Source organism: Rhinolophus sinicus, chromosome 4, assembly GCF_057876585.1.
Source record: "Rhinolophus sinicus isolate RSI-liver-muscle chromosome 4, RSI-T2T, whole genome shotgun sequence".
Taxonomy (NCBI): Eukaryota; Metazoa; Chordata; class Mammalia; order Chiroptera; family Rhinolophidae; genus Rhinolophus; species Rhinolophus sinicus.
The window spans coordinates 57,554,799-57,582,506 of record NC_142504.1 but is presented as its reverse complement, the minus strand read 5'-3'; the positions used below and the strand labels follow the sequence as shown (position 1 = coordinate 57,582,506).

General features: G+C 39.6%; 1 protein-coding gene across 8 annotated transcripts in view; it reads right to left on the bottom strand.

The window, feature by feature from the left end:
• The window catches only part of HECW1 (HECT, C2 and WW domain containing E3 ubiquitin protein ligase 1), a 527,464-nt gene that overhangs the window by 37,290 nt on the left and 462,466 nt on the right, over positions 1-27,708 (bottom strand). For all 8 annotated transcript variants that reach the window (XM_088797859.1, XM_088797857.1, XM_088797858.1 and 5 more), the window contains 3 exons: positions 22,239-22,359; positions 21,307-21,420; positions 20,306-20,458 (listed from right to left, as the gene is read on the bottom strand). In XM_088797859.1, the coding sequence (XP_088653985.1) occupies positions 20,306-20,458; positions 21,307-21,420; positions 22,239-22,359 (388 nt within the window). The remainder of the gene's footprint in view (positions 1-20,305; positions 20,459-21,306; positions 21,421-22,238; positions 22,360-27,708) is intronic.

Genomic DNA, 27,708 nt, shown 5'->3' with positions numbered 1-27,708 from the left:
CACCCTGGACCAATCATGAGTGATGAGGAAAACAGGGTCTGGGGAGGGGATCTCAGAGTCTGGTGTTTTGCTCAGCACTTTGCAACTATGCTTCCCATTGCTTGCTTCTCAACCAGGGGGTGGGATCAGACGGAGTGTGGCAGATGGGGTTTTTCTAGCACAGGAGGCTGCAATGCAGGCCACCTAAAGATAATTTTTTTTAAAAAAAATTATTTGCTTAGAATGAGGTAGACAATAAGATGGAATTTCTTAAGACAAAATTACACTGGTTTCACAGGCTGATGTGGGAAACTAGTAAGTTCTAGATATATTTTCATAGCTATGCAAGCAAGCTATGATCACATCAGCCTGTGAAACCACATTGTTTGGCTTTATTTAAACATAGGCAGGATGGCTCATAGCCAGTCTAGTATGTACAGTAAAATATATTCCAGGGCAATGAACTATGATCTGGGATGTGTTTGTATAAAGCACAATAAAGCAACTATACAAATCAAATCCAAAACAGTAACTTCAAAAGCATAGACTGGAATGGAAAAACTTTCCCAGTTGAGGAACTGCCATGATGTATAATTTCATGATGTATAATGATGAAAAAAATTCTAGTAATTGTGTACTTTATTTATCTCATCTAGTTTGAACAATTACTTGTTGGGAAATTGATTGTATTTGTTAACACAGGTTACAGATGTGTAGGAATTATGAGATGGAAAGAAAATACTTTTCTTTAGTTTCTGAATTGATAACTGAAGAACTATCCAGGTAATTTAAGCAAATTAAAAAAAAGTTTATGTTTAGATCTAAGTTACTTGGTACAAATGAAGAGTTCTAAAAGTAAATGAAAGTTCCTACAGAAGTAGCAGCCTCCTCGTCGCTGTCTGTGGAAATGCATGTGTTAGTCACATCTGGGCCCCTAGGTCTCCTGATCAAGAGCCTCCATGTGTGAATTTCTAGGCCTCAGTCATTCCTTCCTCTCTGGAGACACCACAAGGACTTTCATGTTATATTGCAGACTAGCCCTGATCATGGATTGTGACACTGCTTCCCCTTTTTTATGGGCTGCCATTCTTGAAGCCATTCTGATCTCAGCACATCCAAGAAATGGTCAATATGCCACATGCTCTAGTGCCACTGCCACCAGCCCCCATCTGCTACCTGAGATCTGCTCTTCTGAGTGGCTGTTCTCATTTTCACTTTGCTAGTGGAAAATAGCTCCTCTGTGTTGACCTGCTCTGTTAAAGGGGACTCACATTGGCATTGCTGAGACCCTGGGAGGACTGCTTTCAAAGTTCACTCACTGTCCTTTAACCCCTAGGCTGGCAAAGTCATGATGGGTTTAGGCAGCAGCTTCCAGCACATAGTCACAGCTGAACCTTGGTCTCTGTTACCACTCCAGCTTGCTGTGCCATTCTTCTGCTTCTCTTAGGCTATATTGGGTATTTCTGGTATTTCTTTCAGAATTGGGTATTTCTGAGGACTCCAGATTCCTCCTTGCAATTTACTCCCTGTTGGCTCCCCTTCACAAGCACATCGAACATGTCCATGTATCTGATTCCAATGATGGGCAGTATTCAGCTTCTCTTCCTGGAAGTGGCCTTAGGCCTGAAGTAAATCATCAGATGCAAGTGCATACCATGGGGAGGTGGCTGAGGAGGTGAGAAGACAAGGCATGTCCCCTGACTGCACATACCAGACACAGTCATGGCAAAATCCACATGCCAGCTACATCATGTGGGTCCCATGGGAACCCTCCCCCCAGCACTAGATGATGGGTCTCAATTTTTCCTGTATTCCAGATATCTGAGGGATCTGACATCCTGATGGGTCAGGAATGGGGCCTTCCTCCATTAGTAATCTTCAACTGAGGGGAAGAGAGAGTCTTCCTCTGGCTCCATTCTGTGTGAAAACTCCCCAGGAGATTCTGTATGCCATTACTCTGAGAGGTAGTATTCCTGACTTTTTAAAAACACATATCTTGTTTTTCTATTTATTTACCAATCAGAGATGTTTCCACAGAAACTCATTTGGACTTAAGACACCACAAAAATATGACCAATATAGCAAAATATGAAGAAATCCACATTTAATAGGGAAAAAAATGCTTTATATTGAGAGTCAGTCAAACGTGAGTCTCAGTGGTGAGAAGACATGGCCTGTTTTCCTTCAGTGGAAGAATGTGGACAGCTCCATTAGATTTCTTTCTTTTCTTTTTTTTTCCAATTTATTGGGGTGAAAATTGTTAGTAAAATTACATAGATTTCAGGTGTACAATCCTGTATTACATCATCTATAAATCCCATTGTGTGTTCACCACCCAGAGTCAGTTCTCCTTCCATCACCATATATTTGATCCCCCTTACCCTCCATTAGATTTCTCATGGAGAGTTTCTTCTTTTTGTCCAAAGCTAACCTCCTGTGTATCACCAGCTTCTAAGTGTGCATCTGCAACCTACACGTGCCAGTTATTTCTCTCCAGGCCAGAGGAAGAAGGGGTAGCCCCAGTTTCAAAATTTCTCTCTTCACTTGTACACTAGATCTTCCCTCCTGACTCTTCAGGGCTCTTGTGCCATCAATCGTACTCCCTCTCTTATGATTCAAGTCTTTCCTTCTCTTCTTACCTTGCTCGCACAGAAACCTTGCACCCTTCTAGTTGCTCCATGTATCTGAGCTCCCTGAAAGAGCAGTTTTCAGGGCTTTGGATTGCTAGAGAAAGTTAAAACAAGCAGACTCCCTTTGGGAAGTGCACACTCAGTACAAACAGCAGCGGCAGCTGCCACCAGTAAGAACATCCTTGCTATGAAGCTGTTCTGGAGGAAGCACTACGGAAGTGGAGTTCTGATTCTTTGTAGCTCCCTCTCCTCCTCGCTGAATCACACTTCCTGACTCCTGGCTCCCCTCCACACCCAGCACTGTTCTCAGTCCCTCAGCGGTGTGCACAGCCTTGTTAACTGAGTTCAAGGTTTGGAGCTAGGTGACTCTCCTATTTTCACAGCTAAGTGTGGATTCAGCCAGGCCCTGGCGTCCCTGCCAAGTGGTTTGCTCTGTAAATTGTTCCCTCCAGGTTTGTGGGAGGGCTGCGGTGTGGTATCTGACTCTCCTGTACAGCTGGAGGCTGAAGGAGGTAGCCGGTGGCCTGCTACTGGGCAGATGACAGCACCCAGGCCTGAGTGAACTGCCTGCCTGAAACCCCCAGAGTAACTCTGTGGGAATCTTCAGTCCCTGAGAGTCATGACCTCTCTCTAAGTTTTGCCCTTGAAGAGTCCATGGGAAACATATGATTAAAGCAAGGGGGAGGTTCAAGTCTGGATGGATTAAAAGGGAATCAGAGTGTGGACTGAGGCGCCTGAGTGCACAGTGGCCCCTGAGTTCAGAGGCTGGGTTATGCTGGTCCAGTAATGTCTAATATATGACTTATTCCAATGGTGAATGTGTTTTTATAAAACTGCAGGCCCAAAGAAATATTCTTTTCCTGCAAAAATGTTGCTGTTCTTGTTCAGCCATGTGACATTTTTTCCCCCAATCTCTTTCCATACTGGAACATTAAAGCTGTTGTTCACAACAGGGAGTGGTTTTGCCTCCTGGGAGACATCTGGCAATGTCCAGAGACCTTTTCAGTTGTCACAACTGGAGGTGGTGGTGGTGCAACTATTAAACATCTTACAACACACAGGACAGTCCTTACGATAAAGAATTATCTGACCCCAAATGTCAATAGTGCTGGATTGAAGGAATGAATCTAGCTTTCTCTAAAGCCTTCAGATGTCTCTATAAAATAAACACATATACTCAAGGAAATAATGATAACATCTGCATTTATTAAGTACATACTGGGTGCCTGTTACTTTTTCTGTAACTTTACAACTGATAGGGTAGGTAGATAGATAGAAATGAGCAGGAAAAAAGAAAGTGGTTAGAAAGCCCCTTGCTGTACCCCCTACTTGGGTCAAGACCCCTGGCAGCTGCCCAACAGGATTTCAGGCTTTCACATACCCCAAAGAAATGTGTTTACACATGCCCCTGAATCAAAAGGGTGTGTTTACACAGGCCCCTAAGTCAAAGAAATGCATTGCTAAATGCCAGAGGACTAGGAACCTCAGGGGGAGAAAAAGAGATAAGAGAAGGGAGAGGGGGAGGCAATTCTACCCACAGAAGTAAAAGCCCTCATGCAATGTAAGGAGAGGCTGTTTCCCTCTCTTGGGTTAGCCTGCTCCATCTCTCGGAATGTACTTTCTTTTACTAATAAACTTCTTGCTGTCTTATTGCTGCACAAAATTCTGTCTTTTAATTGAATTCATTCCTTCAAGAAGAGAAGAACTGAGGTTCAATGTCATTTCCCGGTAATACAACCACCATGCAGAACAGGCATTTTTCTCTCTTTTTTATGAAGAAGGAGGCTGAGACTCAGATAGGTTAAGAAACCGGCCCAAGGTCACAACAACTGAGAGCTGGAGAAGGAATTTATTGTGGATTTGCCTAGCTCTGAAGCCATAACCTTGAGGATGGAAAAGGGGCCACCGGTTAAACCTGACAAGCTCAGGATGTTGCGGAAAACTGCGAGCACCGAGAAACTCAAGCAGCACGCAGAGATCAGGGAGAACACAACTTTATTTCTCCGGCAGGCTCAGCGGGATCATTCCCAAAGACTGAGCACTCGCCGGGGTCCGGCATTTTGGTTATGTAGCCTCCGGCTTTCCAGTTTGGGGGGTTTGCCGCCATTGTTATTGCGGTGCTAGGGGATTGGTTAAAGCTGCCTGGGGTGCCGGGGAGGTCTCTAACAGCTGTAATTGCTAGATACTGATCTGACAGGAAAGCCCCTAATGGCTGATATTGCCAGTGACTACTCTAACATGCTGGGAAAGTTCCCAGTGGCTATGGTCGCCGGAAACTGCTCCAACATGATCTCACCAGTGACTGCACTAACATGCTGGGAAAGTTCCTAGTGGCTATGGTACCTGGGAACTGCTCTAACAGGAGACTGAAAATAACAACATACGATGGCGTGAACATAAAAATTCCTAACTACAAGTGGGTCTTGGTCAGTAGTCACATCCCTGAGCCAGTAGGTTTCTTGACAAAGGTCAATCTTTTCCTTAAGTGAGCCTGTCTATTGTCTCTTTTTTTGCATCTGTAAGATAATATGCCCTTGGAATGTCAGAGTAATCCCTTTTATCCTGACCCCCCTCCAGGTGGCACAACCCACTATGCCAGAGCAGGAAACTACATAATCCCTCATTGTTACCTTGTTCTCCAAATACCATCTCCATGTGCTGTAAAATGCTATTAACTACCCTGTACCCAACAATGAAAAGCAGTGTGTGTCTGCATTTTACTTTTTATCCAATCCCAGAGATTTCCCTGCTTTGCTTTCTCCCACCCCCTTAATCTACAACCTATGGATTTCCTGTAACCCTCCTCCTTTGATTCTAATGTATAAAAAAGTTTGCAAAACTGCCATTTTCCAGAGCATTTTCTCAATCCATTGAGACTTTGCTTCCTGGCAATTATTGCCAGTTTGGCTCAAATAAACTCTTATAAGCTTTCTCTTAAACTGGATGATTTTTCATCTACAACATCTTACTGTGTGGCAACTGCCTCAGGAACTGAAGGGTTTGCCTCTAGGCCAGAAATCATGCTGGCTGCAGAGAGCAAACAAAGACAATGAAGTGCTGCCTGACCCAGTGTCAATGTTAATACACATATTTACAATGCAAAATAGCCAGGGAGAGATGGAAGCAGAAATTCAAACAGTAGTCCAGAGAAATGTTTTTCCAAACTCTTTTGTACAGAAGTATAGCGATAGGAGCAAGGAAGCAGAATTTGAGTGGACAACTGACCAGACACACTGGCTCCTTGGAAGAGATCAGCTATATTTTCATCTGTTCCACATACTGGTACTGAATGCAAATTTCATTTGGAAAGCAAGGTTTCAGCTAAAAATGTTTGAAAACCTTTGTTTTTAAAAGAACTCAAGACAATATGAACTTATCTTTCAGAAGAAAGTTCAGGAAAGAAATCACAAAGAAACTGCAAACTATGGTAAGTGGGCTTTAAGGGTGGATGAAATTTAAACCTGAGGACAGAAAAGGAGCCACAGGTTAAATCTGACAAGGTCAGGAGACTAAAAATGCCCACATAAGATGGCGTGAACATAAAAAGAAGTTCATAACTAAGGTGGGCCATGGCGGGAAGCCATATCCTTCATAAAGTCAGTCTTCACCTTAAGTGAGCCTGTCTATTGTCTTTTTGAATCTAAGATGACATCTTTGGAATGTCAGTAATCCCCTTTTCCAGACCAGTGCAGGAAACTGCAGAATCTCTCATTATTATTCTTGTCCCTTGATTAACATCTCTATGTGAACTATTAACTATCCTGTGCCCACCTATGTGAAAGAAGTACCTGTCTCTCCAATTTACTTTTATCCAATCCCAGAGATTCCTCACCCACCCTTTGCTTTATCCCACCCCTTTAATCTACCACCAGTGGATTTCATATAATCCTACTTTGATTCTATGTATAAAATAAACTGAAAACCGCAATTTTGTGGAGCATTTTCTCAATCCGTTGAGATTTTGTTTCCCAGTAATTGTCAGTTTACCTCAAATAAACCTTATATATTTTCTCTTAGGCTGGATGTTTTTCATTGACACACCCATGATATGAGAGAAGAGAAACAGGAAATAGGGCATGTCACATGGGGAGTGGAGTGCAGCCCCTGTGGAAGCAGGGAGGGCAGAGAAGCTGGTCTGGAGAGGCTGATGGTGTCTCAGGCAGGCCGTCTTAGTGTTTGGGCTGCCTGAGGATGTGAGGAATCTGGACTTCATTTTGTAGACAGTGGAAATTATTAAAGATTTTTGCGCTGAGTAAAGGGGGGAGGGATGGCAAAATGGGATGGAGAATGGACGAAACCAGAAGTAGGGTGAACGAAGTAATAGCACATATGTGTGACATACAAAGTTGGACAATTAAGTTTGTGAATTCATCCTAGAAATAGCCTCATTGCTGAATATCACTATGGTCACCTTCAAAGTATGCCCTTTGGGAAGCTATGCACTGATGCTAGCACCTAGTCCATCCTTCAAAGCAATTTTGGAACTCTTTTTTTGGAATGGCCATCAGAGCCATCGTCATATTACCCTTGATGTCCTGAATATCATCAAAATGTCTTCCTTTCAATATTTCCTTTATATTCAGGTAAAGAAAGAAGTCACTGGGGACCAGATCAGGTGCGTAGGGAGGGTGTTCCAATATAGTTATTTATTTACTGGCTAAAACCTCCCTCTCAGACAGTGCCATGTGAGCTGGTGCATTGTCGTGATGCAGGAGCCATGAATTGTTGGTGAAAGTTCAGGTCGTCTAAATTTTCATGCAGCATTTTCAGTACTTCCAAATAGCAAACTTGGATAACTGTTTGTCCAGTTGGTACAAATTCATAACGAATAATACCTCTGATATCAAAAAAGATTAGCAACATTATTGTAACAAGGTCACAAACTTAATCATCAGGCCTTGTATATAATATGTCAGAGGCTCACTGCAAAGCAGTTTATGTGGCAAGCACCATGTCCACAGGAGTATGAAAATGATCGCAGAATTCATGTTTGCAGCATTTCTTTCCCTCTAATAATTTAGCTAAGACATTTGTACTATATGATGTTTTAGCCATTAGGGATTTATTTTTAAAAATTACACACGCATAAATTCATATATAAATTCATTAATACAATCACAGATGCCTTGTTATCATCATTGTTTTTGTGTTCTCCTGGCTTAGCTGGCTCCTCTCTCCTCACCTCATCTGTGTGACCCATGTTGAATACGATGTACCCTTCCATATTTTTCATCTAAATCAGATGATCACACACTAAGTTATTTATATTTAAGTATCTATATCTATATGCATATAAGTTTTGCATCATTTGTTTTCAATTTTTGAATGTTATTTTTCATACTTTTCTGCTTCTTTTCAATCTAAACAATATCTTGAAGAAATCACCCTCCGTCATCTGGTAAGATTCTCATTCAGTCCTTTATGCAGTGCAGTATATATAGATCTGCCTTAATGAAGTCAAACAGCCCACTGCTTATAGGCACTCAGGTTGCTTCTACATTTGTATCTTTACAAAAACTGCTGAAATAAACATCCTTGTCTGTTTTTTTAGGCAGTGTCACACAGCTTTCAGAAGTTTGCACTGTACAGCCAGACTACCTAGGTTTGATTGTCCAGCTCTGCCACTTCCTAGCTAAGTTATCTTGGGCAAGTTCCCCATAAAGGTATCAGTTTCCTAATTTGTGAAATAGGGGGATCATTATGAGATGTGTAATTCATGTAGACACTTTGCAAAGAAACCTGGTCTATAATAACTAATCAATAAATATTAACTATTATTACAAGGATCCTTAATCATAGTGCTTTTGTTTCTATGATATAGACTCATGGGCCAAAGGGCATATGGGTTTGAAATTTTTAGTATATATTGTTGACTGTGTTTTAAATAAAGACTATAAAATTCATATTTCTACTGGCAATGCATAAGAGTGTCCTTTTACCTCTATCCCCCTAAAAATAGATAATATAACTTACTTTAATTTTTGTCTATTTTGTAGTTATAAAATGATACATCATTGTTATTTTAATTTACATTTCTATGATTATTGACAAAGTTGAAATTCTTTTTATGGGTATTTTTCCTCCTCTGAGCAACTTTTGCATGTCCTTTGCCAATTTTTCTAGGGTTGTTTCCACTCTTCTTTTCAAGTTGTAAGAGCTCTTTGAAATCTATTACAGATTATCAAACTCTGATTTTTCTGCATTGCAAAGATTATTTTTCAAAATCAAAGCTTTTTTTGCAAAAATCTTCTCCCATGTGGTCGGTTGTCTCTTTATTTTGCTGATGGTTTCTTTTGCTGTGAAGAAGCTTTTGAGTTTGATATAGTCCCATTCATTTATTTTAGCTTTTACTTTCCTTGCCTTTGAAGTCAAATTTATAAAAAGCTCTTTGAACACAAGGTCCATAAGTTTAGTACCTATGTTTTCTTCTATGCAGCTTATTGTTTCAGGTCTTATGTTTAGGTCTTTGATCCATTTTGAGTTAATTTTGGTACATGGTGACAGATAGCAGTTTAGTTTCATTCTTTTGCATGTGGCTTTCCAATTCTCTCAGCACCATTTATTGAAGAGGCTATCTTTTCTCCATTGTATGTTTTTTGCTTCCTTGTCAAAAGTTATCTGTCTGTATTTATGTGGGTTTATTTCTGGGTTCTCAATTCTATTCTATTGGTCTACGTGTCTGTTTTTCTGCCAATACCATACTGTGTTGATTATTGGGCTAATATCAAAAATATATAAAGAACTCATACAACTCAACAACAAAAAAACAAACAATCCAATTAAAAAATGGACAGAGAACCTGAATAGACATTTCTCCAAAGAGGACATACAAAAGGCCAATAAACATATGAAAAAATGCTAAATATCACAAAGCATCAGAGAAATGCAAATCAAAACCACAATGAGATATCACCTCACCCCAGTCAGAATGGCTATCATCAACAAGACAAATAGTAACAAGTGTTGGAGAGGCTGTGGAGAGAAAGGAACCCTCATACACCGTTGGTGGGAATGCAGCTTGGTATAGCCATTAAGAAAGGCAGTGTGGAGGTTCCTCAAAAAATGAAGAATAGAATAACCATATGACCCAGCAATCCCTCTCCTGGGTATCTACCCCACCAAAGAAAAATAAAAACATTTATCCATAAAGATATATGTGCTCCGATGTTCATTGCAGCTTTATTTACAGTGGCTAAGACATGGAAACAACCAAAGTGTTCTTTGATATATGATTGGATAAAGAAGTTGTGGTATATATACACAATGGAATACTCTTCGGCTGTAAGAAAAGATGAAATAGTGCCAGTGTGACAACATGGATGGATCTTGAGATTATTATGCTAAGCTAAATAAGTCAGACAGAAAAAGTCAAGAACCATATGATTTCACTGATATGTGTATATAAAACTGAAAACAACAAAGGAACAAGACAAAGAAATAAAGAAACAAAAACTCACAGACACAGACAATAGTGGTTACCAGAGGGTAAGGGGGGAGGGGGATGGTAGATGAGAGTAAAAGGGATCAAATAAATGGTGATGGACGGAGAACTGACTCTGGGTGGTGAACACACAATGTGATATATAGATGATATATTACAGAATTGTACACCTGAAACCTCTGTAACTTCATAATAATTATCACCCAATAAACTTTAGTAAAAAAAAAAAAAATCAAAGCTTGTCTTTGACTTTGTTTATGGTATTTTTGCCATAAAAACTATTTTAATTTCTATATATTCAAATATGACTTTCTTTTCTTTTATAGATTCTAAGGTTCCAATCTTGATCCATTTTGATTTAATTTTAGTACACCGTGAGAGATAGCAGTGTAGTTTTATTCTTTTGCACATGGCTTTCCAATTCTCCCAGCACCCTTTATTGAACAGGCTGTCCTTTCTCCATTGTATGTTTTTGGCTTTTTTTTTTTTTTGAAAATTATCTGTATAGATTTTAAAAGTCTATACCACTCAAGGTTTCTTGAGTTTGTTTTATATATATTTTTTTAAATTAAAATTTATTGGGGTGACAATGGTTAGAAAATTACATAGGTTTCAAGTATAGAATTCTGTGTTGCATCATCTATATATCACATTGTGTGTTCACCACCCAGTCAGTTCTCCTTCCATCACTATATATTTGACCTCCTTTACCCTCTTCTACCACCCCCTCCTTCCCCCTTACCCTCTGGTAACCACTAAACTATTGTCTGTGTCTACGAGTTTTTGTTTCTTCATTTATTTGTCTTGTTCCTTAGTTGCTTTCAGTTTTAATCAGGAATTACTGTGTTATATTCTTAATAATGTTTCTGTTTTAGAATGTATATGAAGTCACCTAGATTTTCTTCAAGAAATTTTACTGTTACATTTTTCACTTGTGTTTTGAAATTAGGGAGGAATTTAACCTCTTTTTTTTTTTCTCTTTTGGTTGCATAGCCAGTTGTATTGATATCAATACTCCATTTTTTTCCAACTGAATTGAACTTCCATCTTTGTTATATATGAAATTCTTGTACATCCTTATGTCTATTTCTGGATAATACAAGTGTTTGAAAAGAGGGTTTCTTTAACAGTTTTGAAAACTTTACTAAATGTTTCTCACAAGTTCTAAATAAAGCTGGATTAAGAAATGGGCAGAACAGACATACATGTAGTCACAACACAACCTGTCATGCATATTTCATGGTGTCTGCTCAATTAATTTATGCCCCACAGCTTCTTTTGGGCATTGCTAGGAAGGTTACTCAGATTCAGTAGGATATGAGAATAGTAAAGCTCTTGTAGTTGTCTACGAAAAACCCAGGGACTGCTGTTGAGCCAGCTTGAGGTGGGAGAGCTAATTTGATGCTTCACTCAAATAAAAATTACGCACTGAGTTCTTCTGGTAGAGGGGCCCTTCAGAGTTGGAGGGCTACAGACATCCAATAAGATCTCATGATTTTGTGGTTTCTATTTACTAATTCAAGACTGGGCAGATGTAGCAAGGGGTATTCAAGGTATGTTATCCAGGACTTCTTAAGTTCTATAAAACTCTACAATTACCCTTAGTACCCACTTGGCCAAACTCTAAACATGTTAAAGGAACCTCCCTCCTCCCCATACATCACCTTGCAAAAAGACCTGAAAACAAAATTTTTACCACCCAAATAGTATCTGCTTATAGATTTTGGCTTGAGAGTTCCTAAACTATTTGGTTGTGACACTGGTAAGGTTAGATTTGTTCCCATCACTAACATGAAATGAGCACCATGGACCTTCTGGTGGTTGCACAGAAACTGAATAAACACTCAGCATCAGATTTGAAACCTGACTTCTGAGAATTCTTCTCACACTGATGATTACATAAAGAGTGACTCATATCACAGTAACTTCTTAAAATGATACATGCTAATACTTAAAATAAACAGAGCATATCTGACACTCGGCACTTTTCCTCAAAATAGAAAGAAGCTCACCTATTTCAATTGTTTAGACTTCAGTGCATCTTAGATCTGCTCTGAGAAAAGTGGCATTCAGAATGATTGAGATAGAAAAAGAATTTTCATTGGTGATTTCAGAGAAGACTGTTGGTAGGAACTTAACTCAACAATAAGGACTGTTTTTCTGAATCCCGAATATATTGAACGAAAAACTGAAATGAGATTGAAACTCTAATAACAAAGGAGCTTTAACTAAGGAAATTCCATCTATCTATCTATCATCTATCTATCTATCTATCTATCTATCTATCTATCTATCTATCTATCATCTATCCATTATCCATCCATCCATCTTATTTTCTTACCCCCTTCCTTCCCATTCTTCTTCCTTCCCACCCATTCTCTTTCCTTCCTTCCTTCCTTCCTTCCTTCCTTCCTTCCTTCCTTCCTTCCTTCCTTCCTCCTTTCCTTCCTCCCTCCATCCTTCCCTCCCTCCCTCCCTCCCTCCCTCTCTCCCTCCCTCCCTCCTTCCCTCCCTCCCTCCCTCTTTCCTTCCTTCCTCCCTCCCTCCCTCTTTCCTTCCTTCCTTCCTTCCTTCCTTCCTTCCTTCCTTCCTTCCTTCCTTCCTTCCTTCCTTCCTTCCTTCCTTCCTTCTTTCCTTCCACACATATTTATTGAGTGTGGAGTTTTTGACTAGGAAAGCAAGACCTCCAGTCTCACAGGGCTTATGTTCTAAGTGGAGACACAAAAAAATAATGAGTATAAATATATAAATATACTTTACTTCAGATAGTGATATATATATATATATATATATATATATATATATATATATATATATATATATGTATACTTTAGATAGTGATAAATTCTCTTAAAATAACAAAGTAAGATGTTAAGTTGGAGAATTATACAAGTGTGATCAAAATATGCAGTGAATGTTTAAATAAAAAAATTATTAAGTAAAAGACACATTGTTATTAATATCCCTCAAAATACATCCCCTCAATTCAAATACATTTACCCCATCATTCTTACTTTTTTTCTGAAGCAGTTATGGAAGTCCTCTTGCATGAGTGTCTTTAGTTGTGCTGTCATGGCTGCCCCCAAGTCCTGAACTGATTCAAAATGTTTGACTTTGGGGAAGAGCCAGAAGTCACAGAGTACCAGACCTGATGAATAAGGTAGATGAGGACTCACTGTAATGTTTTTATTTGACAGAAATTGCCGTACCAGAAGTGATGTGTGACATGGAGCCTTTTCTTTGTGATCAAAATATACAGTGAATTCTGCTGCCGAGTACCATCCAATGGAAAGGCAGGGCTCTTCAATATGGGAAGTGGCACATTGAACTTTAGTAACAGTATGAGACAAGTTTCAACTTGTTCGGTGCAGTCAGTCAGGTGTTGAGCTATGGTTGAGAGAAGGTGTGCTATAAATCATCCTCCATCATGACAATGCTGTGTCACACATTGCTTCCGGTATGGCGATTTCTATAAAAAAAAAAGCATTAAGGTGTGTCCTTCTCCACCTTATTCACTGGATCTGGCACCATCTGACTTCTGGCTCTTCCCCAAAATAAAAATGACCATGAAAGGTAAATGTCTTGAATCAATTCAGGATATCAAGGGAGCCACGAGGGCACAACTAAGGACACTCACAAAAGAGGACTTCCAGAAGTGCTTCAGAAAGCGGCAAGAACATGGGATAAGTGTGTTCAAAGTGAGGGGGAGTAGTTTGAGGGGGATTAATGTCAATGTGTCTTTTACCCTAATAAATATTATTTTTAATTTAAATATTCACCATACGTATCGATTACACCCCCTAAATGGATGGGTTATTTTAAATTGAGTGCCTTTAGAGGAGATATTTGAGCTAAAATATGAATCTTTCCCATTCAAGCATAATAATTTGAAAATATATGAATTTTGCATGATTCATACTTTTTATGAGACATAAAAATAAGTTTGGAGCTTTTCACTTATGTGGTTTGGTGTTTATGCTTCCATTCAAAATCTATGATAATTTTTTTACCTGGTATTTTCTTATATGTTATTTTATAGCAAGTGGGAAATTTCACATACTTAACCACTCACCATCTATAATCCATCACCAAGTTTTACTCATTTGTTCAGGCTTCTTCTGAAATGACTTTCCATTCCCACTGCTTCTCCCTTAATTTGATTATTTATTCTCTTTTCAAAGAACTGTTTCACTAGCCTCTTGAATTACCCATTTGCACACTCCATTTCATCTACTTGTAACCAGAGTTGACTTTGGTTTACAAAATATTTCTGATCAAGACATTTCTCTACTGTAAAAATATTACATTGCCATCTTCATGATAAAATTCAACCCCCCTAGAATGGCATCAAATATCCTTCCCTATCTGAAACAAGGATGCCTTTACTCTTTTTCTTTATTTTGCAGCCACATCAAACTGACATCTTTGTTCACCCCTCCATCCTCTATGTGGTAGTGCCTTCTTTCTTCTCTGCCAGACCAAATATTCTTACTCATTCTTTTTTTCTTTAAAATAATTTTTTCACCTTTCAATTATAGTTGACATACAACATATAACACATATCAGTTCAGGTGTACAGCATAGTGATTAGACATTTGTACAACTTATGAAATGATCACCCTGATAAATCTAGTACCCATCTGATACCATACATATTTATTACAATATTATCGTCTGTATTTCCTATGCTTTAAATTCCCATGACTCTTTTGTAGGTATCAATTTCTACTTCTTAATCCTTTCCCTTTTTGACCCATCCTCCCAGTCCTCCTCCCATCTGGTAAAATCAAAATGTTCTCTGTTCCTATGAGTTTGTTTTTGTTTTGATTGTTCATTTATTTTGTTTTCAGATTATACATTTAAGTGGAATCACATGGTATTTGTCTTTTTCTGACTTATCCATTCAGCACAATACCCTCTAGGGCCATCCATGTTGTTTCAACGGCAAGATTTCATTTCCTTTTATGGCTGAGTAATATTCCATTGTATATACATATTATTTCTTCTTTATCCATTTTTCTATTGATGGACACTTAGTTGCTTCCATATCGTGGCCATTGTAAATAATGCTGCAATGAACATATGGATGCATATGTCTTTTTGAATTAATGTTTTGGGATTTTTCAGGTAAATACCCTGAAATGGAATTACCAGATCCTTCTTTGTCTCTTGTTATACCTTTTGTTTTCAGTCTATTTTGTCCAGTATAAGTATTGCTACCCCAGATTTTTTTTTCCATTTCCATTATCATGAAATATCTTTTTCCGTCCCTTTATTATTAGTCTGTGTGTATCTTTTGATTTGAAGTGAGTCTCTTGTAGGCAGTATATGTAATGGTTTTGTTTTCTTAACCATTTAGCCACCCTACCTTTTGATTGGAGCATTTAATCAATTTACATTTAATGTAATTGTTGCTAGATATGTACTTTTTGCCATTTTATTGTTCATATTTTCATCTTAAAGAAGTCCCTTTAACATTTCTTGTAATACTGGTTTGGTGGTAATAAGCTCCATTAGCCTTTTCTTGTCTAGGGAGCTCTTTATCTGTTTTTCTATTCTAAATGATAGCCTTGCTAAGTAGAGTGATTTTGGTGTAGGTCCTTAGTTTTCATCATATTTTGTGCAATCCCTTCTAGCCTGCAAAGTTTCTGTTGAGAAATCAGGGAACAGTCTTATGTGGGCTCCCTTGTAGATAACTAACTGCTTTCCTCTTGTTGCTTTTAAGATTCTATCTTTGTTTTTAACTTTAATTATGATGTGTCTTGGTGTGGGCCTCTTTGGGTCCATCTTATTTGGGACTGTTTATGATTCCTGGGTTTGTATGTCTATTTCCTTCATGAGGTTAGGGAAGTTTTCCATCATTATTTCTTTAACTAGGTTTTCAATTCCTTGCTTTCTCTTTTCTCCTACAGGTACCACTCTGATGTGAATGTTGGCATCCTTCTTGTTGTCCCAGAGTCCCCTTAAACTCTCCTCAATTTTTTTGATTCTTTTTTCTCTCTGCTGTTTGCATTATATGTTTTCTGCTACTTTATCTTCTAAGTTGTTGATTTGATCCTGTGCTTCATCTAATCTACTGTTGAATCCCTCAGAGTATTCTTCATTTCAGTTGTATTCTTCATTTCTCACTGGTTCTTTTCTATTTTTAGTTTTTAATCTCTTTGTTGAAGTTTTCCCTGAGATTATTGAGCATCCTGGTAACCAGTGTTTTGAACTGTGCATCTAGTAGATTGCTTGCCTGCATTTTGTTTTGCTGAAGTTGTGTTCTGTTCCTCCATCTGGGACATGTTTCTTTGTCTTGCATTTTGGTTGCCTCCCTATGTTTCTATATATAAGGTAGGGCTGCTATGTCTCCCAGTCTTAGTAGAGTGGCCTTATGTAGTAGGTGTGCTGTGGAGCCCAGTGGCATAGTCTCCTTTGTCACTTGAGCTGAATGCTGCAGGTGTGTCCCTTGTGTGGGTTATGTGTGCCCTCCTGCTGTAGTTGAGTGTTGTTGTTTGCATGTCAATGGGAGGGATTGACCCACAGGCTGATTGGTTGTAAGGAGTAGCCGTGACTACAGTGGAGGAGTTGTAGTGCAGGGGCTGACCCTACAGAGCAGGATTTGCTTTAGCAGAACTGTAGTGCCTGCTGAGTCTGCCCTTTTGGTGTGTCCCTTATGGAGGTGCTCTGGTGTGGTCTGAAGCTGGCCTCCAGAGGAGCTATTGGTTCTGGGGCCTCTTAGGAGGGCTCTTGTGCAGACCAATGTCAGACGCTGCCTGCGCTCTGCCTGGAGCCATTTAATGTAAGTGACAAAGTGATCTGTAGATGGTTGCCACTTGTGCTGGACTTGTAAGTACCTGGGAGAGGCTAAGATGTGAACTGAGGCTGGCTATCGCTAGAGCTAGGCTTGGGGCTGCTTATCAATATATGCAGGGCATGTCAAGGCCAGACACTGCTTGTTTAGTGTTTGTGAACCTTTGAGAGATTTTTAGGAAAGTCTGTAGCTAAGACAGGTCATTTGTATGGAAAAGACATTGGAAGTGGCTGGGTAGGCCTGCAATTTGGGTGGAACAGCGTTTTAGAGAATCATCAGGCAGGGTGAAGTGTTAGCCAGGTTTATAGAGACTCAAATTTGGGGGCCACCTGCGTGTGCAGATTGGGTGGTGGGAGAGCTCAACAGAGGGACAATGGTTTCTGCCAGAATTTCTGTCTAGGAGACAGTTGTCCCTCTGTCCTTTGCCCTGAAGGCAGATAATTCAGTTCCACCCTGAATGTCCCTGGCACCTTTTGAGCTGTTGTTCCAGTGCTGGTGCTAAGAGCATCTGAGTCCATCAGCAAGTAAGTCTCTGTGCAGGCCCTTTAAAAAGAACACCTGGGACTTCAGCTGACCTCTGTCTCACTCAACCACAACCTCCACGGGTTTTCACAGCCAGAAGTTGTGGGGACTGCTCTTACCAGCACTGGAACTCTGGGCTGTGGATCCTGGTGTGCAGCTGGGACCCCTCACTCCTCAGGAGTGACTTCCACAGCCAAAATATCCCTCCCAGTTTTTAACTGTCACATGTGGGTGTGGGACCAGCCCATTCTGTGTCTCTGCAACTTTGTTATTGCCTACACACCTCCTCCAGCCTCTGCCTTTTTAGACTGAATTCTCCCCTCTCTGGTCTTCTCCTGAGAACCTTCCACTCCCTCAAGGCCCATGCATTCTTTCATCACATTCTTCCCTTTGGGAAGGTCCCACACTCTGGGACCTTTGACTCTGCCCACCCCTCATACATCAATGTTATCCACCTTGATGTGGGCTTCTGCTCCGCTGCTGTCTTCAGAAGTTCTGACGGCTCATATCCTCCCGAGGCAGAGCCACTTTGTCTGTGCTCGTGTCTCCCAAACCTCAATATCTAGCCCAGCTGCTCTCCTGCTAACCATGGCCATAGTTCCGGTTACATATTACTATATCAAGCTGTGTTTATAACAGAAATTGCAAGCTCTACCTGACAAAGAGTGAATTCCTCATCTTTCCTCTATAAATATTGTCTTCTTGACATAACTCTTATCACAGGTACTAGCACCAATCCACCCAATTGTGTGACCAGAAACCTTGTAATTATTTTGTATTTCTCTCACCCTCTCCTCATCATTCAATCAGTGCACTAACTAGTTCAATTTCTTCTCCCTCCAAGATATCCCTAAAGTCAGTCCCTTCTTTTTCAGACACTGCGACTGCCTTAGTTTTGACCCTCCATTTCTCCCTCTGACTTATCAACAGCTTCAGAGATGATCTGGCTCCTTCCTCAAATTTGTCTTCACAATATGGCAAGATTTACTTTTAAAAAACACAACTTCAATTATAGCATGCTCCATATGGGATATAACCACCTGCCTCTCTCTTCTGTTTCTAGATTCACTTTTACCATAACCTCAAAGATCATTCTCTGTGCTAATTCATCTTCACTGCTTGCTGAAGACCCCATTCCCTCTGATGTCTTTCAATTCTTACTTCCAACTCTGTCTCTTTGACATGTCTTTCCTCATCTTCTCTGCTGAGTCTCCTACACAACTGCTCCTTAAGACTTGGTACAATCATCCCCTCTTTTTATAAGATCTACTGGCTTCATTCTCCACTCCCCTATCCTCTGTCTTAGGCTGAGTGAGACACTTTTCCTAGTGATTTAATACAATTCTCTATGTATGCATTTCAGGTGTGTGAGTGTGTGTATGTGTGTGTGTGCGCACACACACGTGCAGGTATTAAGTACGTATAACCTGGAACTTCAGATTTTGTATTGTAATTGTTGGTTCACTCATGTGTTCTTCCCACTACAGCTCTTTGAGGGAAGAGATCTTCCTCATTTCATCTTCGTATCCTTCCAACATATAGTATGTGCTTAATTTATAATTGCTCGATTAATAAAGTTATCCCCACAAAATCTAGCATGGTGCTATATGGTATGATATTTGATTAAAATATTTCTTTATTGGTTGTAGATTCCAATTCATGGCCTCTAAGATGCCATCTTAAATTTCATGTTCACAAAGTAAGAGACAATTGGGATTATATTAAGTATAATCTGTGTACATATGTATTCTTGTGTCATGGGTTATAGTGCGCTCTAACTCTGCCTAAATGTGACCTAAGTGAGAGCTGGTATTTAAGTGTCTGGGTCATAAGTTCCCTTGGCATTGACTTGCCTGCTCTGCTTGTCTGTCTGTATATTTCTGTCTCAGGCTTCTTCATTCCTTTATTGATAAGTGACAGGAAAAAGAATGACAAGGGACATGAGTTGTTTTGTCACTTATGTTAAATGTTTGATGTAGACATACTATTGCTTCAGCTCAAGTACTACAGAGCTGAGACTTTTTGGGGAAAGCAAGCATGGCAATAGCCAAAAGCCTTAACAGAGGTGGGGGTTATTTGATGCTATAAAACCAAAATGCAAGGATTTGGCCTGTAAGCCCAGGAGGCCCAGTTATCAGCCCAGAAGCTGCCTACATCAGCAGCCATTGCAACACCTCATAAATAAGCAATGTCTCATAAGAACCACATTAGCAATCTCTAAGACTCATTTCCTTCTTGATGGTAGGAACTCCTGCAGTGAGAGCAGGAGTTATTTTCAAGTCAGGTGTGGTGGTGACACAGCAGGAAAGTGCATGCATAATACATGTCCCGTGCAGATTTCTGGAGGCTTCTAATACCTGAGGTATCTCACCCACAGAACTGCAGAGAATTGGCTCATACTTATCTTCTCTCACATATCAATAAGTGGTAATAGATGCTTCAATAGGAGAGAGCCAAATAGATAACTAGATTTTTGAGCCTAACGGCTACTTAGAGATCATTTGACTCTACAGCCTTATTTTACAATAAGATGCAGAAGCTGATGTCCACAGCACTAAAGCCATTGGTCCAAAAGTACACAAGTGTCAAAGAATTTGAAATCCACGAATCCCTCCAAAAAGCCTCCAGTGAGGACTCATAATTTTAGTAGAATTATCACTATTCAGGACCTATGTCTACTTACCTTAGTGCCTACTCAGAAGGCAATTACTGCATCTTACATCAATTTGCAGCTGATAATACACTTACAGCATCTTTAGTAATTTATTTTGTATTCTGGATAAAGACTAACAGAGTGTTTCTTCTAGTGCTATGTTGTTCACTCTCATCATCCCTCATTTTATTTGGCCCACAGTGGCCCTTGAGAAATGCTGTTGCCTTCAGACTAAGAAAGACTAGAACTTTCAAACGTAAGAAACCAAAAATTCTAGATCTTACCATTCTAGATGGTTTTCCACAAATGCAGACATGGGGCTGATCTGCACCGTGTAAGTATCATTTGCAGAATACTCAAAGAGTCCGTAGTAAGGGTTGAAGAGCTCCTGAGACAAAAGGAAGAAGAACTCTCGCGAAGGACCACTGTAGTCCAGGCTGCAAAGGAAGCAGAGGCCAGCAAGCTCATTATGAGTGAGAGGCAGGGGGACTATCTCTATCTAGGTGCTAGTGTGTTCTTTCACAGTTGGTGCTGGTTAAAGCTGAGAGTAGCCTTGTCTTTTTAGAATGGATCCCAATGGAAGTATCAGTTTGCTACAGAAAATGAAGTTGCAATAATTGGTTTGGGGATATTCTTACTCAGTTTTCTGTGAATGAATTCATATGGCAATGTTCCTTAACTTTTTTTATTTTTTAATCATATAACAGCTATTGGATAAAACACACAGCTGGCTCATTAAAAATAAAGATTTTGTTTGGGGAGGCCTAAGAGAATTTCCTGTCACAGTGTGTGCATGCGTGCATGTGTGCATATGTGTGAATTGAAAAGCTTCCAAGTTTATGCTGATATGCCCTCCTAGGTGGGCTTTCCCTCCATGGTTAAGATGGTTTTCCATGAAAACACTGAAATGATATCGAAAATTTGGTATGTAGTTGTATACTCATATGCGCACTTTATGAGGGAGAGGTTTTTGATCAAATACTCAGAAGTGTACACCACGTGAAAAAGTAAAGATCAAGTAGCTTAGGGTGTATTTTTGGCTTATAATTTGACCATGTACCTCAGACTCCAGCACCTGTCAATAATTTTAGGCTTTTAAAGAACATGAAACCTAAAGCTTGGCAATACCTGGAGACAGAAAGTCTTCCTGGGAGGACATGATCAGAATCATCTTGGGGCAATGGCTTAAAGCCACCCTGCTTCCTTCTTGAGAAAAATCACCCCAAATCCAGGGGCTCTGGTCCACACACACTGAGGTGTCTGCATAAAACTACTGGTGTCTCACCCCTCCTCTCCAACAAAGGTGACGTAGAGCTTGTTTCGCTGGAGTTCTTTCCGAGAATAGGCCATCACCTGATTGAAGGTTCCCTCCAACAAGTGGTCCCTACGAATGATGAGCCTAGGAAAGAGAAGAAGCCATGTGGGCAGTGAGCGGTGACTCAGAGCTCTGAAGTTGGAGAGGGTTCTTGGGAAGTGGTGAGTGCCCAGGCCTACAGTCTGACTCCACAGCCTCTCCAAAGAGGTAGATTCCATCAGTTGAGCGATGGACTTTTTCAAACACTTTTCAAAACATTGGGAGCACAAGGACAACATGTACACTTTTATAATTGGATACATTCCATCCTACTGGATTCCTTTTTGGATTTAAAAAAAAATAAATTCCTAAAGGAATATCTTCAGTTGGATTCCTGAGTTTGTATTTGGCTTTTCAAGATGAAAACAATAAACACAGAAGGGAAAAATAAAACTGCACATCTTTTTACTTAGCCTCTAATCACAAAGTTACAAAGAGTCCATGAATTTGATTATAGAGTTAAATTTGTCCCAAGAATAAGTGAAGGGAAATATAAAATTTTTTTATTTAGTTCAAGATTTCTTGTTTTCTGAAAAGATTTACCACTAATTTTACGTATGACTTTTTCTAAAATCTACTGTTCTTTCTCTCTCGCCTGCCTTTCTCTTCCCTTCCCTTTCTGTCTCCCTTCCAATTCATTAACTTCCTTTCTTCTTTCTTCCCAACTTCCTAACATTTTTCCTTCCTCCTTCCTCTTTTCTGTGAACATAAATGCTACCACACCATGATATCTGATATATATATATATATACACACATATGGTGTGGTAGCAGTTATGTTCATATATATAAAAACCAAACGTATAGGGGATAAAGAGAGAAAAAATGCCATCTGAATTCTGGGCCAAGTACTGGAACACTCACTTAATTTTCCCTGGACCCTGACCAAATCCTTTGGCTTCCAGTTTTCGGTAGAAATTGCGGAGCTTGGCCTCAAAGTCTCTCCGGTAGGGTGAAGGAGCTCTTGCACTGGCTCTCTGTAAACCTGCAGAAAGAAGCACTTGGGTTGAAGGTCAACACTGTTTATTGAAGAACAAATACACAGAGCAACAGTGGTGGAAGGGCCAACCAGAGACACATTCCTGTGTCTTCATATTTTTCTTTTCCAAGAAATTTTCCTTAATTTCCATCATTCCCTCAGTTACTTTTATAGTAAATAGAAATAATGTAATAAAGAAAAAATGAATTATTATGACAATAAATATGTGTCTCCCACTCCATTTCAAGTTGTAGTTCTCTTAAAAATACCTTAATGAGCATATTTCTTGGCTTAATTGTCCTTAAATAATCTAAAACAACATAAGGCTAGACTAAACTTTTCTTGTAAGTCACTATATTATAAGAAGTGATTGCAACTCTAACGAGGCAACTAAGACTGTAATATATGTTTATGTTGTACTTCTCTAAGTATATTGATATTGATGTTAAAATAAACATACTTGTCCACTAGAGCTCAGAGCATTAAGGAGTTTATATCAGATTACTTTTCATCATATGAGCAAAATTTATAATAATTAATAATATAACTAATACTAATAATATAATAATAATTAATAATATAACTAATAACTAATACTATTAATAATAATAATTTATTGGCTCTATATAGAGGAGAGTTTTTCAATCACCTAGAGTACTCTGTAAATGCTTTATTATCTTTATATACTTTTTAATGAAAAAACATAATGGAAAAAATAACAATCTTCTCCAAGTTTTACAGATGGCCAGAATCATGGTTTGTCCCTTTGATAACTATTTACTAGTTACTATATTCCAGGTATTTAATTTATAATCTAGAGAAGACTGATACCAACAAGTCACAGAAATTAGAATATGATTACAAGTTGAGATGACTGCTACCCATGAAGAAAATGAACTCAGTTCTCTGAGATCACAGAACACTCTGACCAGATTCAGGAAGGTTTCCCTGTGGAAGATATGAAACCTAAGTAAGCATGAATGAAACTGAAAGAGTCATGAAAGGCTTCCACTTCACTAAAATAAGAGACATGTTGCAAGAAAATGAGCAATCTGGGTAGAGAATCAGCATGTGCAAAGGTAATGCAGCAGAGTAGAACAGAAAGTGGTAAACTGGAGCACAGATACAAGGACCAGAATGATGTAAAACAAGGCTTAAGAGGTGGGCAGGAGATAGAGCAAACATGATAAGGTATACTATGTTAAGCAATTCTGTTTAATGTTAAACACAATAGGAAGCCATTGCTTAAGGGCTGACCTAATATGACTTGAGTTATTAAAAAAAAGTTAGTCTTTCTGCAGTAGAGAGAAAAAACTGGAAAGAAACAGGATGGATTTAAAGAGTCTAAATTGGACAAAGGTGGTGTCAGTGGAGATGAGAAGTGGATAGATTGGGGATGTATTTAAGAGGCAACAAATTGGATATAAGTAGTGAGGGAGAGGTGGGCTTCAGATTTCATCACTGAATAGATTGTTGTGACATTCATTGAGATTGGGAACAATAGAAAAAGACCGAAATTGGTGGTGGAGGGGCTCATGAATTTAGTCTTTGATGGTGGTAACTTTGAATATCTAATTGGAAAGGGATATAATTTGAGAGAGAAGAGAAAAAACTTGGGACTGAATTTTGAGAATGGTAGGAAGCAAAAGATGAGTCTGCAAAGGTGGTCAATGAAGTAAATGAAGTACATTGAGTGGTCACAGAAGCTAACTGAAGAGGCAACTTAAGGGGGAGAGCAGTCAGTAATGTTAAATGTGGCTGAAAGATCTGGAGGAGAGCTGAGGACATTGGACTGCGTGACCAGAAGTCATGGCAACCTTAGTGAAGACACCTGCTCTAATGTACATGCTTGAAAGAAGATAATGGGAGTAGGCTTGATAGGCTTGTAAGATTGGTAGCTAGCAGTTGAGAAAGTATCTAACACTTTCAATTTTCTCTGTGAAGCAAGAAGGGATATCTTCTGTGAATAGAGACACAGGGGGTTGGAGGTTTGAGTGGGGTGGAAATGTTTCAAATAGCAGTAGAGAAGAGAATACGTTCACCAAAGAAATGCAGTAGAATTTTCTTTTGGGTGTAAAAGGTCCACGTGAGGTGAGAGATGATTAATTTATAATTAATAATCTGCCCTGTCAGTTGAATTTGCCCAAGAATATATGACTACAAACGTAGAGGAGCAAGATAGTAAGGTTTATTTAGGGGTGGAGTTCTGCTAGAATGTACAAATAAAATGGAGAGGATCAAGAGAATTTAGGGCTTTGGTAAGGATGTTACTGAAATGATGAACCTTGACTTCTATGCTAGATAAGGTAAAGACAGAAAGGAAAGGAGAGGCATCCATGAACTGGAGGTCTTGATGAGACTAAAGGATTGCAATAGGGAGAGGAGTTGAATAAGAATATTGGATAGGAGCAGGGTGTTTGAGTCAGTAATTTTAGAGATGATAACAAAGGCAAGAAGATGACTTTGGGAACAAGTTTTCAAGGTGGAAGAAGAGAAGATCACTGCAGACAAGGAAATGTAGGAACTGGGAGACCAGGGAACTGAATGGGTGTCCTTGTGGATATGGAAATCATCCAGGATGATAGAGGGATGTGGGAAGGAGAGGGAGACATGACGCAGGTGCTACAGTCTTTGAGAATGAGAAAAAGATTAGTAGATGACAGTAACTAGGAGGGGAGATATAGCTGAGTGGTGTAAGCAAGGAGGGCATCAGCTCACCTTTGGGCCCTGCAGCACCTGAGTTGTGAGGAACCAGTAACCACAACTTGAAAACAAGAAATGTCTTTAATGAAATGGTATGTTTCAGGATACAGTTAGAACTAGAATACAAGTCTGTAGGTGCAAGTGTAATTTTATGTCTAGCAAATTACAGTATACTTTATAATATGACTTTTACTACTACTGGTCTTACCACTATCCCCATGGTCACTACTATGCATTTTACAAAGTACTTTGGTATAAACATCTATGATTCACTGTTCTTGGAGCATCCAGGTAAATTTCATAAAGGCCTGAAAAATGGGAATTGTAAAATTTAATATCACTTTATATTCGGATTACATAATCTAGGACCCCGTGGTCAAAGGTAGGAGAATACAGAATTAAGCACTTTGACAAAATGAAGTGGATGAGTTTTTGGATTCACAGCATCAATAACATATTTATCACGAAAGTTGATTCCTTTTATAAAAGTTATCCAAATAATCCTCATTTAGCAAATAATTTCATTGTCTCTCATTTATCTATTTCCAATGTAATATCTCTCATTCATAATGATGTTAAAATCATACTTTATTGCCAAGGTTTGAATCAAAGTGTAGACAGTTGTAAGGTTGGGACAGTGTCTACAACAAAATGGCAGATCATCATGCAGACCAACAGTTTAATCAAATGGAAGGCTTTTCTCCCCAAAAGGAAATCATCCTATGCACACTGGAAATGATTGTTCTAATACTGGCTCTGACAAAGCTACTGGTCATCTTTCCCCCAGGCTATGGCAAATCAATTATATTGTATGTATTGGGAATTTGTTTAACAATGACATTGGTACACTTGTTTGGAGGAAGTAAGAAAATTGTGATACTGGATCCAGTCAAGATGGCAGAATATGTAAACACTGTGTTTGCGTCCTTTCATGACCATATCAAAGTTATAACTAAAATATAGAACAACAATCATTGAGAATCACCCAACATCTAGCTGAACAGAAGCCCTAAAACTAAGGATTGACAGGAGAAGTCACATCAAGACTGGTAGGAAGGGTGGAGACACAGAATGGGCTGGTTCCCATAAGAATTGGGAGGGATATCTCAGCTGCAGAGGTCCCCCCTGAGGAGTGGGTGGTCCCAGCCCCACAGCCCAGGGTTTTAGTGCTGGGAAGAGACATCCATACAACTTCTGGCTGTGAAAACCAGTGAAATTGTGGCTGAGTGAGACAAAGAATAATTGGAGTCCCAGGCGCAAGGACTTACTTGCTGATGTACTCACTCTCTCTGAGCTCCAGAGCTGGGGCAGCAGCTTGAAAGGTCCAGGAATATATGGGGAGGAACTGAGTTGTCTGGCTTCAGGCCAAAGGCTGGAGGGGAAGCTTTCTCCTAGACAAGTGCTGGCAGAAACTATTGTTCCTTTGTTGAGCCCTCACCCCTCCCAGTGTGCAGATGCAGGCAGCCACTGTATCTGAGTCTCCATTAACCTGGCTAACACCATTTGTTCACTCTGATTCCCTGAGAGCCCACCCCAACCAACTTGTGGGCCCATCCAAGCCACTTCCAGTGGCTTTTCCATACAAATGGCCTGTCTTGGTTCATGCTGCAGACCTTCATAAAATCTCTCAAAGGTTCACAAACCCCAAACAAGCAGAATCTGGCTTCAGCATACCTCTTTCTAAGCAACCCTAAGCATGGCACTGGTGGCAGCTAGCCTCAGTTCATAAGTTAGCCTCTCCCAGGCACCACAAAGCCCAGTATGGGTTGAAGACATCTTCAGATCACTTTGTGGCCCATGCCAGGTACCCTGGGAAGGGCAGAGGCAACAGCTGAAATTGACCTGTGGAGGGGATCCTCCCAGGACACTCTGGGGCCAGCAAACCTGGTAGCCGGCTTTGGACAAAGCCAGAGCACCACAAGAGCACCTCCATAGATGACACAATGAAAGGGCAAACTGAGCAGGAATCAGAGCCCTGCTAAAGCAAATCCAGCTCTGTAGGAACAGCTGTTGCACAACAGCTCCTCTACTTTTACAGCCAGTCCTCACAACCATTAGCTGAGGGTCAATCCCTCCCATTGACATGCAAACAGCAACTAAGGCTCAACTACAACAGGAGGGCACACACAAGCTACACAAGTGACATACGTGCAGCACTCAGCTCAAGTGACAAGAGAGACTTTGCCACTGGGCTCCATAGGACACCTACTACATAAGGTCACTCTACTAAGAATAGGAGAGATAACAGCCATATCTAATAATAGAAACAAACACAAGGAGGCAACCAAAATGGGGAGACAAAAAATCATGTTACAAATGAAAGAACAGAACAACATTCAAGAAAAAGCTAAACAAAACACAGACAAGCAATCTACCACACACAGTGCACAAAACACCGGTTATAAGGATGCTTAATGATCTCTGGGAGAACTTCAACGAAGAGATAGTAAATGTAAAAATGGAGATAGAAAACATAAAAAAGAACCAGTGAGAAATGAATAATACAATAATGGAAATGAAGAATACATTACAGGGAATCAACAGTAGATTAGGTGAAGAAGAGGATCAAATCAATGATTTGTTAGGTTGGTGCAAAAGTAATTGCAGTTTCTGCAATTATTTTTAACCTTTTAAACTGCAATTACTTTTGCA